The sequence below is a fragment of the Armigeres subalbatus genome, chromosome 2, assembly GCF_024139115.2.
Source record: "Armigeres subalbatus isolate Guangzhou_Male chromosome 2, GZ_Asu_2, whole genome shotgun sequence".
NCBI classification, from domain to species: domain Eukaryota; kingdom Metazoa; phylum Arthropoda; class Insecta; order Diptera; family Culicidae; genus Armigeres; species Armigeres subalbatus.
In genome coordinates, this window is record NC_085140.1 from 340,112,457 (window position 1) to 340,130,178 (window position 17,722).

General features: G+C 41.6%; 1 protein-coding gene across 1 annotated transcript; it reads left to right on the forward strand.

Annotated features, from left to right (window-relative positions):
* The first annotated feature begins 2,749 nt into the window (after window positions 1-2,749).
* Window positions 2,750-4,440, forward strand: LOC134216996 (lipopolysaccharide-induced tumor necrosis factor-alpha factor homolog). The gene is made up of 3 exons (XM_062695753.1): window positions 2,750-3,087; window positions 3,182-3,289; window positions 3,378-4,440. Exons 1-3 carry the CDS (start codon window positions 3,084-3,086, stop codon window positions 3,629-3,631), a joined length of 366 nt encoding a protein of 121 aa, XP_062551737.1. The 5' UTR covers window positions 2,750-3,083; the 3' UTR covers window positions 3,632-4,440.
* Window positions 4,441-17,722: the final 13,282 nt, after the last annotated feature.

Sequence of the window (17,722 nt, forward strand, 5' to 3'; positions counted from 1 at the left end):
CTATACAGGACATCTTTTGCCGCGGTTGCTAGTAATTTATAAAATAGGGTCCAAAGGCGTGTATTCCACCAAGTGAATACATGGAGGCGTATATTCAGTTGGTTAAAAAAAAATCTCATACCAATATTACTCTGAGTTGAGCAGCATCAACTCCTCCACAATAGGTCGGTTTCCCCTATGTGGTTCAAAAAAAATATTAGGTACTTCAAATCCGGCAAACTACTGTTAGGAAAACTTTTCTATCACCATCCGATCATAAAGGGTGGGTGTACCAATTGTCGCCATACATAAGAACAACTGTTTTTTTTTTAAATAAGTAAAAGGAATGCGGATCGGCTTTATATGTATATCAAGTGAAAGGTTTTACTACCTGTTCCTTAGAACAGCTGTGAAAACCACAATAAAGTTTGTTATAATCCTCAAAATTGATTAATCCATAATAGAAACCCATAGACCAGTTGTGGCACTATTCTTAATTTTGGTTCCTTATTTGGCAAATCCCATTGTTTTTATATGGGATTGGCCAAATAGGGACCACTAGTGCGACAACTGGTGCAAAGGACGTCAAAAATTAAGCAAAATCAATTTTTACAATTATGCTTTGCTTGTTTTGGAGGAGATCAAAGGTGTTATCGTATCAAATGAATATACTACATCGATCTGAACTTGTTTCGTGGTGATTTGATTGGCCAATTCGCAAATAAAGCACTAGTGCGACAACTGGTGCTATAGCCACGACTGGTACATCCAGGGCCGGATTTAGCCGGAAGGGGGCGCCGGGTCCAACAGGTTGTGGGGGCCCCAAAATGTACAAAAATGTTGTTTTTGATACATAAGAATTGTAGGAGCCTGGGGCCACGGAACATCTTGGTAGCCAAATGGCGTCAGACGGCGGTACCAAGATCGACATAGGCGCACGGATCAAGAAAGCAAGGGCTGCCTTTGCGAGTTTAAGAAATATCTGGAAAAACAGGCAGATAAGTGAACGCACCAAAATACGAATTTTCAACTCTAACGTGAAATCCGTGCTGTTATATGCTAGCGAAACATGGTGTGTATCAGTGGAGAACTCTCAACGGCTGCAGGTGTTCATTAACAGATGCCTGCGGTATATAATTCGGGCCTGGTGGCCTCACAACTGGATCTCAAACAACGAGCTTCATCGTCGTTGTCACCAGAGGCCGATAGCAACAGAAATTCGGGATCGGAAGTGTGGCTGGGTCGGCCACACTCTACGTAGGGGCGGAAACGAAATCTGTAAACAAGCATTAGACTGGAACCCAGCGGGACATCGCAGCAGAGGCAGACCCAGAGGCTCATGGCGGCGAAGCCTCAGCAAAGAAATAAAAGAAGTCGACCGAAATCTAACCTGGCAACAGGTTAAAGCGATAGCCGGGCAACGCTCAGGATGGAGATCTTTCAAGTCGGCCCTTTGCACCACTGGAGGTGTACAGTATCCATAAGTAAGTAAGTAAGGGGCCACGGAACCCCGCATCAATAATCTGGTGATTTTGAAATAGCTCAAAATAACAACGATAGGGTGATATGGGGGCATGCATTATCGTAATCATCTACCTATCTACATTTTAAAGTGACATAAATTTTTTATCAGAACTTTTTCTGATAGGAAAAATTTCACACCTTATATTTCTGTGTATATTTACGACAAGTAGCGTATCGTATGAGGTCTCTGATAACAAACTGATAAAAAATATCAGATTCGAGAGCATATACTGCCGTCATACGCATATTTGTCCCATGTTTGCTGGGATTTCCTATGTACATGGGACAATTATACGTAGAACGGCAGTATACTCTACGAAGAATTTTTCCGAAGGTGCTCCAAATACGAGGGACTGGTGGAGATGATGTATTTTCTGTTGGATTACACAACAGTGCGAGATTTTCCAATCCCCAATGACATATTAACGAGTACGCAACTTTGATAAAAGAATTATTTTAAGCTTTTATTGGAATGTATTCACTTGTCATAAGACTTTATATAAAGTAAAGAAATCAAATGAAATAGTACAATCTCTTTTTAGGACAAGTGAGTACTCAATGTATTTCTTCTTCTAATACTAAAATACTGCTGGTCTCTAAACAGTCAATCGATTTTAAAATATTAAAATGTATACATTGTGCAAAATCGGTTCAATAAAAACTCCACGGAAAAAAATCAAAAAAAGCTATAATTGTAAATCAAATGGGACCTTGAATTTGTATCGTTTCGAATTCACGGAAGTTTTTTATGTTACGCTTCGTTTTGTTTCGCCATAGTTATTTCCAATTCAGTTTTGTTTCGCCAGAAAAAAAAATGTGTTCTCGCATACCATTCGTGACTTGACTACTGATTTTTGCTTGTTGAGGTGATTGTTTTGATAATTCAATTACATGGATTACATTCTCAAAACAAATATCTCAAGCAGCACAAGTCAAGCGAATATGGCTGCTGTAACTTAATTGTGACAGAATTCGGTCGTATAAAAGTTACAGTAATCCATGTGAACATGTGTGCTTTTCGGGATTTGTCTTGTATCTTCAGATCGAAACCGTCCTGTGCCAATGGAATCTATGACAATTATGTCTTACTGCAATCCAAAGGATTCTGGAAAAACACCTATAAAATCTACTTATTACCTTCTTGTGTGAGACACCGTTCATTGACGAGTGCTTCTTCCTTTTGAAATTCAATATTTACACGGCAGTCACCCAAAAAAGTATATAATTAGTTGAACATTCAGCAAATCTAAGCTCTGACTCACATGAAGTCGATAAGCGTTATCAGCATTCTAATACCAGATGCCATGAATCAGACTTAGCATACGGTAGGTAATGCACATGTAAACACATATCGCAACTTTGATTTTAACGGAAAGTGATAAGAAGTCTATATTGAAAGCAAAAATCAGCCAAAAAGTCCCCGGACACAAATATCTATCTTCTGATAAAACCAAAAACTGCCTGTACTTTATCAAAAGCTCATTTAGCAACTGGGTCCGCCGCAGGTGGTTGTCAGTTTCGAGAATCACGTTGAACGTCCAACATCGCTGAGCTACTTTAGAAAAAAAAACTCAACAAATATGGGTAAGTTATCCGCAGTACTAAACGATAATCCATAGAGAAATTCTAACAATTTCCCCATCGACGTCATTACATTCATCGCCAAACAATGCACCAGCTTCGGAAAAGGCAAATCCACCGACATACGATCAGATCAATGAACCTGCGCCTTCGGCATACCCGCATCCAGAACAGCCTACGGCGTCTACTTCATTTCCCAGAAGCCGTAAGACAGCCCCGCCCATCCCATGAAGTCATTCTTCATCAGCAACTGACCAGCACTTGACTCATCTCCATTTTCCCTACGATTTCAGAGCCAACCACGGTCATCATTACGAGCCCAAATGTCGGTCCCGATCCGACCACGATGGTGTGCCCATCCTGCAGAGCAACCATCGTCACCAGGCTGGAATACGAAACCACCACCAAAACGCATCTCTGTGCGGCGGTGTTGTGTCTGTTTATCTGCTGGCCCTGCGTTTTCATACCCTACTGTTCGACGTCGTGCCGTGATGCAAACCACTACTGCCCCAACTGTGGATCGTTTGTCGGAACTTACCACAAGTAAGAGCTCCACACAGTGGAAACTGTGCTCCAGCGGGCAGTGAGAAAACTTTCGATCCAACGAAACAACGTCACGTTGTATGAGCTTTTAAAGTGTGTAAGCTTTTAAAGCTGTAACTCCTAACCGATTCGAATAAGTTTGGTACAAGTATTAACTTGTACACAATATTCAAATTGACCATGAAAGTCAATGACGATAGAATGGGTGGAAGTGGTGTGCCTGTTCTCTTTTATCTTGCTTGGAGATTACAAACATAGATTTATTTTTTAATTAGGAGTAGCCAGAATTCATGAAAAGCTGTCGACAAATAGTACTCGATAGCAAAATTGTTAGTCAATGAGAGAAACGAACGAATAATAACTGCAAAAGTGATCATCCCCAGTGCCTCCACCATTACTCGTTTGCCGTTGCGAGAGCGCAGCGAAAGACGAAAAATATTAAATAAACATTTATTAGGCAATACTAACGAAACTGCAGAAACAGACCAAGTGCGATACAGCGATATAGAGATAGACAGAGATAGTGTGATAGATAGAAGATGGAAGAATTGTGAACAGTTTGTTTTAGAAATGTTTTCTTGGGGCTAAAGTAGTTGAACCGAGTAGCAGATTGAGTAGACGCAAGGTAATGTAATGCAAACTAAAGCCCTGCGAGGTAGATCATAAAGACAGTTTAATACAGATGAGTTGTGAAAAGCATCTTTATAGATACAATTAAGTAAATAGTAAATATACAATGTAAATCATTTAAAATTTAATTTAGTTTTGAAATACTAATACAAAAAATCTTTGATTTTTTTTCTTCTACTAAAATTCCAGTGTTTGATTCCTTCAAATCAGAGAACCGAAGTAGTTTTATTCTAGCGTATTTTTAGTAAAGGTCCCTTAGACTTAATTGACACTTGATGGGCTACCACGCCTCTTCGTTGAGCTTACGCAAAAGGGAGTATCCTGCCCCACTGGTCTCTATCCAGTATCAATCGCTTCCAGTCGCCCTGAACATGTAGCGTCCTCAGGTCTTCTTCAAAAAGTCATCGTGTACTAGGTCTTCCGTGAAGCCTTTAGGCACTGCACGGACTGCTTTGTCTCTTTCTCACTTTAGAAAACAACAAGGCCACTAAATATCAAATTTCATGAAGAACGAAAGAGAAAGAGATTCGTTCGTGCAGTAGTGCCTTATGACCGCTTTTGACTTCTCTACTGAATATTGGTGTTCCAGAGAAAACTTTCCTATTTTCGGTTAAATTTTCTTACTTTCTACTTTCATACTTTTTCTCTGCTGCTTGACATGGCATTCTACGATGACAACGCCAAATATCAGGTTTTTGTTACAGTGTTTTTAAAAATTTCCAGGCTTGCGGCAGAACTTTGACAGCTGCAGAAGAACTTCGATGAATCCGCCAAATGGGAAAATTTGAAATGATCCGCAAAATTATTTTCGCTTACCGCTCTTCCAGCATACGATGTCGTTCTCCTGTTTACCGCCGAGTACGAAAGCTCTCCGATCGTCTCGATCGTTAACCTCCTGGACGTCAACCATGTTTTATGGCCGTATAAAGACAACGGGAGAATCAGAATAGTATACAGTACCAATTTCGTCTCCGTTTGCAGACTACGAGACATAAGTTGGTTACGAAGTCCGTACACAGAGCGAAAAACAAGTTGTGATTTCAAGATTTTCTAATTTTATTTTAAAAGTTGGAAAAATTTGGTATTATTGAGTGCTAAAATGCTTAATTTAAAAGCAAAATGTTTGATGTGATAGTTTTTTTCTCAGTGTAAAATTGTTATTTTTACAGCGAGAACACTCAGAACAGAAGGGTCCCGTAGCGTAGTTGGCTACACGTTCGCCTTACAAGCAAATGGTCATGGGTTTGATTTCCAGCCCCTCCACCAAACCCTCGTCAGTCGCCGGATGCGCAGCCTACACGGTGGCGTATTGGGGAGCGCCCTTACCGTTGCAACTGCCTGATGACGACTGACAAATTGTTCTTCTCGGAGGCATTCCTTCAACGTACCCGGATAAATGGCAACCGAACAATGCGCAACGATCATTGGATCCACGACACGGACAAATGGGCACAATGGACTCACGGTGAGATGGACTGGCAACGACAACAATAATGGTAATGGAAAATCTAAAAATAGATTCTGTGTTGAGATTAAGTAACACAGAGTGCCTAACAAATAAAGAAAGGAATAAAAAAAACACTTAGAACAAAACTTTAAAAACAGTCAAACTAATTTGCATATTTCGTGTTCCTGGCAACACAGATGGCAAAAAATAATTTCACTGGCATCCCGTGATGATCTGTCATTGTTGAGAATTGAAAAATAAGAAAAAAGTTCTATGTTTACCAAGTAAGTTTTATTAATTATCTGATTTTATCTGATGTTTTTCAGATATTTGTACAATCGGTGTTGGCTGGGCTTAAACCGTAGTACCGTATCCATAGAGTCGTTTGCATGGAAATTCTCAGGGAATTTGAGAAAAATGTTTAAGCTCTTACCGAAGCAAGTAAAACGTCGTAGTTCTGATGATGCGAGAAATCCGGACACACATCATCGAGGATGGAACGATTAATTCCATGAACATGAGACGCATTACGCTGCTTCGATGCATTGGTGGGTAGTTCCGGAAAGAATTTGCAATACGATTCAGACACTCTTGTAAACTTTTCATCATTGGCTGACCACTGGTTGAAGCGGATTTGATCGGACGTAAGATCATCAACACCTACTTCAGAAAGGACTTCTTAAGGATCGACCGCTACGCTGCTTGCCGATTGGACCATTCGTTAGAAAAGAGGCCGTAATCTACCAGTGCTGTTCAGTTGGGTACGCTATCGATCTCTCCGAGCCGTTTCCGGTTCCGGTACTGCCAAATAGAGTTTAAAAGGACGAAAAGGTGAATATAACAAACATGACGACCAAATCAAACCAAATCGACCACGTTCTAATCGACGGTAAATTCTTCTCCGACATCACGAACGTACGCACTTACCGCAGTGCGAATATTGAATCCGACCACTACCTCGTTGCAGTATGTCTGCGCTCAAAACTCTCGACGGTGATCAACACGCGTCGGAGTCGCCCGCCGAGGCTGAACATTGGCTACAAGACGGTAGACTAGCCCAAGAATACGCGCAGCAGCTGGAAGTGGCACTCCCAACGGAAGAGCAGCTAGGCGCAGCATCTCTTGAAGATGGCTGGAGAGATATTCGATCCGCCATTGGAAGCACCGCAACCGCTGCACTAGGCACGGTGTTAGTTGAGTTAGTTGAGGAGAAGAATGCAGCATGGGCGAGATTGCTGCAACACACCACACGATACAACGCGCCAGCAGGAAGATCGAGACCGTGAAGAGACGGATGAACTGTACCGCGCTAATAACGCACGAAAGTTCTATGAGAAGTTAAACCGTTCACGTAAGGGCCACGTGCCACAGCCCGATATGTGTAGGGACACAAACGGGACCCTTCTTACAAACGAGAGTGAGGTGATCCAAAGGTGGCGGCAGCACTACGAAGAGCACCTAAATGGCGATATGGCAGACCACGGTGGTGAGGCACAGGCTAGAGCGCTGCACTGGGTGATTACCAAGGTTTGGGAGGATGAGGTTCTGCCGCAGGAGTGGATGGAAGGTGTCGTGTGTCCCATCCACAAAAAGGGCGATAAGCTGGATTGTAGCAACTACCGCGCAATCACATTGCTGAACGCCGCCTACAAGGTACTCTCCCAAATTTTATGCCGCCGACTAACACCAATTGCAAGAGAGTTCGTGGGGCAGTACCAGGCGGGATTTATGGGTGAACGATCTACCACAGACCAGGTGTTCGCCATACGTCAGGTATTGCAGAAATGCCGCGAATACAACGTGCCCACACATCATCTATTTATCGACTTCAAAGCCGCATATGATACAATCGATCGGGACCAGCTATGGCAGCTAATGCACGAACACGGAGTTCCGGATAAACTGATACGCTTGATCAAGGTGACGATGGATCGGGTGATGTGCGTTGTTCGAGTTTCAGGGGCATTCTCGAGTCCCTTCGAAACGCGTAGAGGGTTACGGCAAGGTGATGGTCTTTCGTGTCTGCTATTCAACATCGCTTTGGAGGGAGTAATACGAAGGGCAGGGATTGACACGAGTGGTACGATTTTCACGAAGTCCGTCCAGTTATTTGGTTTCGCCGACGACATTGATATCATGGCACGTAACTTTGAGAGGATGGAGGAAGTCTACATCAGACTGAAAAGCGAAGCTTAGCGGATTGGACTAGTCATCAACACGTCGAAGACGAAGTACATGATAGGAAGAGGCTCAATAGAGATCAATGTAAGCCACCCACCACGAGTTTCTATCGGTGGTGACGAAATCGAGGTGGTTGAAGAATTCGTGTACCTGGGCTCACTGGTGAGTTAACGATACCAGCAGCGAAATTCGGAGGCGCATAGTGGCTGGAAATCGCACGTACTTTGAACTCCGCAAGACGCTCCGATCGAATAGAGTTCGCCACCGTACCAAACTGACTATCTACAAAACGCTTATAAGACCTGTAGTTCTCTACGAACACGAGACCTGGACGATGCTCGTGGAAGACTTACGCGCACCGGGAGTTTTTGAAAGGAAAGTGTTGCGTACCATCTATGGTGGAGTACAGATGGCGGACGGTACGTGGAGGAGGCGAATGAACCACGAGTTGCTTCAGCTGTTGGGAGAACCATCCATCGTTCACACCGCGAAAATCGGAAGACTGCGGTGGGCCGGGCACGTAGCCAGAATGTCGGACAGTAATCCGGTGAAAATGGTTCTCGACAACGATCCGACGGGAACAAGAAGGCGAGGTGCACAGCGGGCAAGATGGATCGATCAGGTTAAGGACGATTTGCGGACCCTCCGCAGACTGCGGGGTTGGCGAAGTGCAGCCATGGACCGAGCTGAATGGACAAGACTTTTATGTGCAGCACATGCCACTCCGGCCTTAGTCTGATAATAAATAAATAACAAACATGACGATGTTCATTTTGCTCCTGGAAAGTTTAACTTAATAAAAATCTGAACATGTGTAATAAAAGGTATTTATATTTCAATATTTCATATTGGTTTCAGCAACGCAAGGGGATTCCCGGCGGAATGGAGGGAATACATTCTGTACAAAGAAGGAAGTAGTCTTACTCCGGCATTACCTCCTTGATTGAACAAGTTTTTAACATGACGGCAAGTATTACTTGCGGTTCGTTAATAATATCCAGTATTGCCCAGTGGAACGGAATGAAGGCTTTCATGTAGGACCACGTCTCCGACTTCACAGATACTGACTGTCCAACTACGAGGACCATTAACCACAAATCGAATTGTGTTTGGTTTTCGAATCTGGTCCTCAAGACGTTATATAATTGTATAATTAATAATAAGGATAGAAAATGAAAACAATATTCATTTTCAAAAACAAAAATCAATTTTAGAATTGCATTTAAATAATACTAGCTTAAAATGAAAGCTTATATAACTTGTTGTTTTGAAAATATCTTGTTGATTTGAAAAGAAAAACACAGAGAACTCTTGTTTTGACAAATAGTTAATTCCTGTTGAAGTACAGTTTCATCGTTGATAAATTTAACAATCCAATATTTTCTGATTTTTTTACTGAAAATCACTAACTAATTTTCTTAATTTTACCTTAATTTTACGATTCTTTTATTTTCCCCAACGACTTTTTTGTGTGTGTAATAAGTCCTATTTGCAGCCATGGGCGAGCATTGCAGCCATAACTCTGCATTCACGGGCTGCCAGGGATTTGTTTGTGCCTATGTCGCTCATTTTTCTCGCTATTGAATGAGCCCGAAAGTCCCAAATTGGACGCATCAAATCTTCCACATAATGTACATACGATCTATTTGTTGATTTACAAGAGACCGAGTTTTGTTAGACAGTGAAAACTTATCAATCTAAATATAATTTGATCAACTGTTTTGCGGCATACTTAAAAAATATCCAATTTCCATTTTGGAAAGGTTTACAAAATAATTATCGTTTGAACTCTCATTGGCTGGATTTAAGAGCATACAAGTATGGGAGCAATAATATATGTAGACAGTCACATTTATTGTTATTCTAAATTCAGGTCGAATAATGTTCTAACTTCGTTTAAATCTAACCGGAGTTGAATGTCAGAACAGGAATGTATATATTTTAAATAATCTTGTTTTTTACTTGGTATAATCAATAAACGCTTGCAAACACCTAATTAATTAATGGCAATGGAAGTGATTGGCATTAAAAATCTGAAAAATCTATATTACTTGGACTTGGCAATTTTCACGACAAGTTTGATACTTTGCCGAAAAAATTATCAAAGAAGACATTCGATGCAATGCGGAATGAGGAAATATTTTTGTGGAACAAGAAAATTTAATATTTTGGGTTTCGATTTTAAATTTTTTTGTGAGGGGGGGCACAAGTGGGTCTGGGCCAATGTTTGCATTTTCGACAATTTCTAAAATAAAATTTGCCCTGCGCCTTTAAGGGTTAAGGATGCCATCCAACAGCCAAAGACCAATAAAGCAGCTGGTTAGGATGGTATCGGAGCAGAGCTCATCAAGATGGGTCCAGCAAAGCTGGCCACTTGCCTGCACAAACTGATAGTCAGAATCTGAGAAACTGAACAGCTATGGGAGGAGTGGAAGGAAGGCGTCATATGGCCCATCTACAAGAAAGGCGACATGTTGAAGTATGAGAACTTTCGAGCAATCACCATCCCAGATTATCTTCCTACATCTTGCGTTATTAGTGAATGAGTTCGTCGGAAATTATCAAACCGGGTTTGTTGACGGACGCTCGTCAACGAACCAGATCTGTGCTGTACGGCAAATCTTTCAAAAATGCCGTTAATACATTTTGCATTGAAGCTTTTCGTTTCGTCGTTGAAAACATCGACACTTGTCTTCAATGCATAAACAATACTGTCAAAACTTGCATTTGACAATAAAAAATCAGTTGAAAGCTCTATCTTATGACATAGGTGCACTCACACAACCAATCGCTAACCTTCCTAGTGCATTGGGGTCTATTTTGGCCCAGAGATGATTTAAAAACGTTGTAGCTTTGTAATCAAATGCGATAGGGCGTTGAAATTTTCTGACTTTTCCTAACTTTTGGAAATGAAAATTTTGGGGTGATAACCAGCTATCAGCGACCTCTAGGAACGCCACAACAAAAAAAGTGACACATTGTGCATTAGCGGGTCAAAAATGACCCCAAATTGAATTCGCTCCCAAAAATTCATTTTCGAACCGATTCTCAATCTTTTGGAACCAAATTGAAGGTATGGAATCCACGGATGTCGCTACGGGCAGATTTCTGCAGTTTGGACATTCTGGTTCCCAGGAATCGATGTTGAAGGAACATAGATTCTTAGGCCAATTTTTGGCGTGATTTCTTGCCTCCTTTGGAAATGCTCATTAATTTACGTAGCAATAATGCTATTAGAATGTAGCCATTGTCCATTTCCATGGATCAACACAATTCCTGGTTATTTCACGGTCCGGTGTCCCTCCGGAAGATCCGGAACATCCGTAGAAGTGGTCAATTCATTGAACTCATCCTAGAAGAGCGCGGTTTTTTCCAAAGCTTTTAATTATCGAACGCTGAGTAACAAATGATTGTGGTGACCCATTTTGATGGACCTGTGTGACCTCCGAAGGTCCTCTAGAAGATCCGGAACGTCCGTAAAAGTGGTCAATTTTTTAAACTTATCATAAAAGGGTGCGGTTTTTTCCAAAGCTTTTCATTATCGAACGCTGAGGAACAAATGATTATGGTGACCCATTGTGATAGACCTGAGTGGCCACCGGAGTTCCTTTAGAAGATCCGGAACATCCGTAGAAATGGTCAATTAATGAAACTCATCCTAGAAGTGCGCGTTTTTTTCCTAAAGCTTTTCATTATCGTACTTTGAGTAACAAATGATTGTGGTGACCCATTTTGGTGGACCTGGGTGGCCACCGGAGGTCCTCCAGTAGATCCGGAACATCCGTAAAAATGGCCAATTCATGAAACTTATCATAAAAGGGTGCGGTTTTTTCCAAAGCTTTTCCTCATAGTACTTTGAGTAACAAATGATTGTGGTGACCCATTTTGGTGGCGCTGGGTGGCCACCGAGGGTCCTCCAATAGATCCGGAACGTCCGTAAAAATGGCCTATTCATGAAACATATCATAAAAGGGTGCGGTTTTTTCCAAAGCTTTTCTTATAGTACTTTGAGTAACAAATGATTGTGGTGACCCATTTTGGTGGACCTGGGTGGCCACCGGAGGTTCTCCAGTAGATCCGGAACGTCCGTAAAAATGGCCAATTCATGAAACTTATCATAAAAGGGTGCGGTTTTTTCCAAAGCTTTTCCTCATAGTACTTTGAGTAACAAATGATTGTGGGGACTTATTTTGGTAGACCTGGGTGGCCACCGGAGGTGCTCCAGAAGATCCGGAACGTCCGTAAAAAAGGCCAATTCATGAAACTTATCATAAGAGGGTGCGGTTTTTCCAAAGCTTTTCCTCATAGTACTTTGAATAACAAATGATTGTGGGGACCTATTTTGGTGGACCTGGGTGGCCACCGGAGGTGCTCCAAAAGATCCGGAACGTCCGTAAAAATTGTCAATTCATGGAATTCATCCTAGAAGTGCGTGTTTTTTTCCAAAGCTTTTCATTATCGTACTTTGAGTAACAAATCATTGTGGTGACCCAATTTGGTGAACCTGGGTGGCCACCGGAGGTCCTCCAGTAGATCCGGAACGTCCGTAAAAATGGCCAATTCATAAAACTTATCATAAAAGGGTGCGGTTTTTTCCAAAGCTTTTCATTATCGAACACTGAGTAACAAATGATTATGGTAACCCAGTGTGATGGACCTCCAGAAGATCTCCTCCTCCAGAAGATCTGGAACATCCGTAGAAGTGGTCAATTCATAAAACTCACCATGGAATAGCTGAATCACCGAACGCTGAGTAATAAATGATTAAGATGACCCTTTTTGAAGGACCTGGGTGGCTACCGAGGTCTTTCGGAAGATTCGGAACGTCCGTTAAAGTGGTCAATTCGTGGTGAACGGTGAATATCGATCATGGAAGCAAATTATGCCATACTTGAAAATATTTTCTGGGTTAATGTGATTGTCCTTTCAAAAAAAATAGTGTCGTCTTAATTTTTATGAATTGACTAATTACAGATTTTTTGATCTTGCGGAGTTTCATTCGTGACTACACACTTTCCTGAGAATGGGTTAAAACGATCATCCATTACTCAGGATACGAAAATAGGAAAACTATGACAAGTTACATGAATTAATCTCTTTTACGTGTGATACGGACATTCCGGAGGGCCTTTGGTTGCTACTCACATCCGTGAGAAAAGGTCACGGCAATAATTTCATGTTCAGAGTACGACAAGGAAATAAAAAAAAGGCTCTTCTAGTATCATTTGCTACTCGAAGTATTATAAGGAAAAGCTTTGAAAAAAAACGCGCTCTTCTATGATGTATTTCATGAATTGACCACTTTTACGGACGTTCCGGATCTTCTGAAGGACCTTCGGCCATACAGGTCCATCCAAATGGGTCACCACAATCATTTGTTACTCGTAGTTCGATAATGAAAAGCTTTGGAAAAAACACGCTCTTATATGATAAGTTTCATTAATTGACCATTTTTACGGACGTTCCGGATCTTCCGGAAAACTCCGGTGGTCACCCAGTTCCACCAAAATGAGTAACCACAATCATTTGTTACTCAAATTACGATAATTAAAAGTTTTGTGAAAACTGAATTCTTCTAGGATGAGCTCCATGAATTGACCACTTCACCGAATGTTCCGGATCCTCTGGAGGACCTCCGGTGGCCACGCAGGTACATCAAAATGGGTCACTTCAAACATTTGTTACTCAGCGTTCGATAATTAAAAGCTTTGGAAAAAAACGCGCTCTTCTAGGATGAGTTCAATGAATTGACCACTTCTACGGATGTTCCGGATCTTCCGGAGGGACACCGGACCGTGAAATTACCAGGAATTGTGTTGATCCATGGAAATGGACAATGGCTACATTCTAATAGAATTATTGCTACGTAAATTAATGAGCATTTCCAAAATTACCCTTCGAGAGGCAAGAAATCACGCCAAATATTGGCCTAAGAATCTATGTTCCTTCAACATCGATTCCTGGGAACCAGAATGGCCAAAGTGCAAAAATCTGTCCGTAACGACATCCGTGGAATCCATACCTTCAATTTGGTTCCAAAACATTGAGAATCGGTTCGAAAATGAACTTTTGGGAGCGAATTCAATTTGGGGTCATTTTTGACCCGCTAATGCACAATGTGTAACTTTTTTTTAATGCACTAGGAAGGTTAATTGTCAGAAATCAGGGTTACCAATTTGATAACTCTCCCCTTGTCGCTGAGTCTGGCGCTGAGTGCTCGGCGCGGAAACCCAAAGGTGGGAATCAAATTTTGAGATTTATGTGCAATAGTGTTCAGAGTCGATGTTAGCGCCACGATATTTCCTGACGTCGGTAATGTCGGAGAAGTGCCGTCCACCAATCAGAACGTGGAAGCAGCCATAACAATTAGTCATAGGCCGTTTTCGTTCGTCAGCCGGTGAGCGCTGAACTTCCCAATAGTCGGTCTAAACTCCTCCTCTTGGCCAAGCTGAGCGTTCAAATCTCCTATGATAATTTTGACGTCGTGGCTTGGGCAGTTGCCGTACTCACGTTCCAGCTGCGCGTAGGATGCGTCCTTATCATAATCAGTGCTTCCGGAGTGTGGGCTATGGACGTTGATTATGCTGAAGTTGAAAAACCGGCCTTTGATCATCAACCTGCACATTCTCTTATTGATCGGCCGCCACCCGATCACGCGCCTTTGCATGTCGCCCATCACTATGAAAGCTGTTCCCAGCTCGTGTGCCGCAGCTCTGGTAGATGGTATGATTACCTCTAAACGTTCGCACCATTGATCCCTTCCAACAAACCTCCTGCAGCGCTACGATGCCGAATCTACGGTCCTTGAGCACATCGGCGCCCAAGTAGCACACGCAACATCTTCCAAAAAGCACCTTGTTTCTATACAGTTTCATTAAAGGCATTGGAAAAACATCAAAGCACGAAAAAGTTGCATCAAGATGTCAAAAACCTTCGAGTTGTGATCAATGTTTCATTAACATTGCAATGCAGTACGTGTCTGACATTTGAAAACAATCAACCACAGAAAACTGCACTTTATGTTGCAAACACGAAACAAAATCAACAAGTTGCATATTTTTTACCATGTAACATCAATGCGTCTTTCAAAATTTATTTGTTTGTTTAAATTAAGTTGCAGATTTACAGATATGAAGACACACTCATGTTTGAATTAGCATCGTTCAACGTTTTGACAACTTACATTTTTTTCCGGTGATGGTGCAATCAAGTAACAGAAAACTCGAGTACAAAACTTCATAATCGTATGGTTTTTTATGGTGAGTCGACATGCAGTCCTTTCGAAGTGTTGAATGGTGCAGTGGTAGAGTAAAGGACTATCAATCACAAGATCCTTAAATCGAAACCAGTTTTATATTTTTATTTTATTTTTTTCCGCCGTAGTATTTTGCAACATTATTGCAATTTTACTGCAATCGAAGGATGTTTCCGTAGGCTCCACCTCTTGCGCTTTTTAGATTGGAAGAGAGTTATATTTGATGGCACATACGCAAAGATTGATTCTTTCCGAATGTTGCAACACAGTGAAATGTTCAGTAGTAAAGCAAGTTGTGCTGCTTGGGGAGTATGCGTGTGCTCCCGATGAAGTTGAGAGATTTGCAGTTCCACGAACCGAGTTTCCAATCGCTGGTCCCTTTTCGTCGCAGTGGTCTTCGCCGATGGTTCCGGTCCGTACTCTCTTGTTGATTGTTCGTTTCGTGAGTTTTTTTGGCTGGCTTGCAGGATCTGACTCCAAACTCCCTAAATTTCTGAACGCTTTACCCAGCATTTGCCGTGCCAATTTTACTAGATAATTCCTTACAAAATCTCAAACAAATCAAGCTACCTATTCATTAACCAAGACAATGAGACACACTTAGAGACACCCCTAGTAGCACACATGTATCACATAGGTTACTGCAACTCATATGTGATCAGATTTGGTGACAATCAAGTTGCTGCAACCATTTTTGTCTGACTTGGGTTGCTCGGGACAATCACTTGAGCTACATTTGAAATTGAATTCTGCAAAGCTACAACTTAACAACATTTATAAACTGTCATAGGACGAGTGAAGTACTGTGGGGTTTGAGTATATTACCATCAGCGTGTGATTATACATTAACACCTAAGCGTGTCGATCAGTGCGCAGCAAGCCATGACTCGGCCTCTTCTGGTCAGACCTCCGTAGCGTGCACACGCACCCACGGAGAGCTGCCGTCATTGCATTTCGCTCCGGCCATTTGGGGCCAAACATTTTGGCGATCCTGCCAGGTTATTTGTTGGATCCTGACGCTTATTTCAAAAGGTGACTTGAATCCAATTGGTAATTTGATAATATGTTAAAATATCTGATGATTAAAAAAACACAATGCAATGGGTTTTTATTGCTACAAAGCGCGTTTGGGAGAACGCTGCAAAATGGATTGTGGTTTAGAAAATCACAAAGCGTGTCTGGAAGACCGCTAGAAAATGGATTGTGGTTTGAAAAATCACAAAGCGCGTCTAGAAGACCGCTGGAAAATGGATTGTGGTTTGGAAAATCACAAAGCACGTCTAGAGCACCGCTGGAAAATGGATTGTGGTTTGAAAATCACAAAGCGCGTCTGGAAGACCGCTGGAAAATGGATTGTGGTTTGGAAAATCATAAAGCGCGTCTAGAAGACCGCTGGAAAATGGATTGTGGTTTGGAAAATCACAAAGCGCTTCTGGAAGACCGCTGGAAAATGGATTGTGGTTTAAAAAATCACAAAGCGCGTCTGGAAGACCGCTGGAAAATGGATTGTGGTTTGAAAAATAACAAAGCGCGTCTGGAAGACCGCTGGAAAATGGATTGTGGTTTGGAAAATCACAAAGCGCGTCTGAAAGACCGCTGGAAAATGGATTGTGGTTTGAAAAATCACAAAGCGCGTCTGGAAGACCGCTGGAAAATGGACTGTGGTTTGAAAAATCACAAAGCGCGTCTGGAAGACCGCCGGAAAATGGATTGTGATTTGGAAAATCACAAAGCGTGTCTGGAAGACCGCTGGAAAATGGATTGTGGTTTAGAAAATCACAAAGCGCGTCTAGAAGACCGCTGGAAAATGGATTGTGGTTTGAAAAATCACAAAGCGCGTCTGGAAGACCGCTGGAAAATGGATTGTAGTTTGGAAAATCACAAAGCGTGCCAGGAAGAGCTAGAGAATGGTTTGTGGTTTGAAAAATCACATAGCATGGGCCACCGCTGGTTTATGGTTTGCAATACCACAAGGCGTGTCTGGGAGACTGCCGAGAAAAAAAAGTTGACAATCTAAAAAATCTCAAGGTGGGTCATGGAAGCATTTATTTTGGTTAAAATAAATTTAGTTTGAAATGTATAACTTAGCGACTTTAGTGTACATAAGACTACCAGTTAAGCTAGTTCTGTCGAAATCTGAGAGATATGGAGATCTATTGTATGCTACAAAGTTGTTTAGAAGGCTTAATATATTATCTTGATGTTTATTTTGGAATTTACTGACTTAGTAGTCGTAGCGGAATTACCCGCCGGATGAGATATCCAACATTCACGAAGCTCCAAAAATGTTGCCAGTATTCACAAAGTCATAAGTTTGGAGTTATTGGCTAATAGTACTGGTTAACATAAGTCTAAAATTTAGGTATATACTTATGCTATCTCATTTAAGTATGATATCTCTGCGAAATGTTAGATAAATATCATATCCTAGCCCACATATTCCCAAACTACTTGTACATGCGACCCACCTAGGAGAATCGTATAGTGCTTGTGACCCTCCCACAGAATTTGGATAAAAAAATAAGTTCGCGTTAGATTGAACAAACCATTATGAATTGTTTCATACCCCATCATTATATGAC

Bases quoted from the DNA above. Each gene is read 5' to 3' on its own strand.
- LOC134216996 (XM_062695753.1), top strand. The intron at 3,290-3,377 runs GTAAGACAGCCC...CTACGATTTCAG, and splicing joins TACTTCATTTCCCAGAAGCC to AGCCAACCACGGTCATCATT.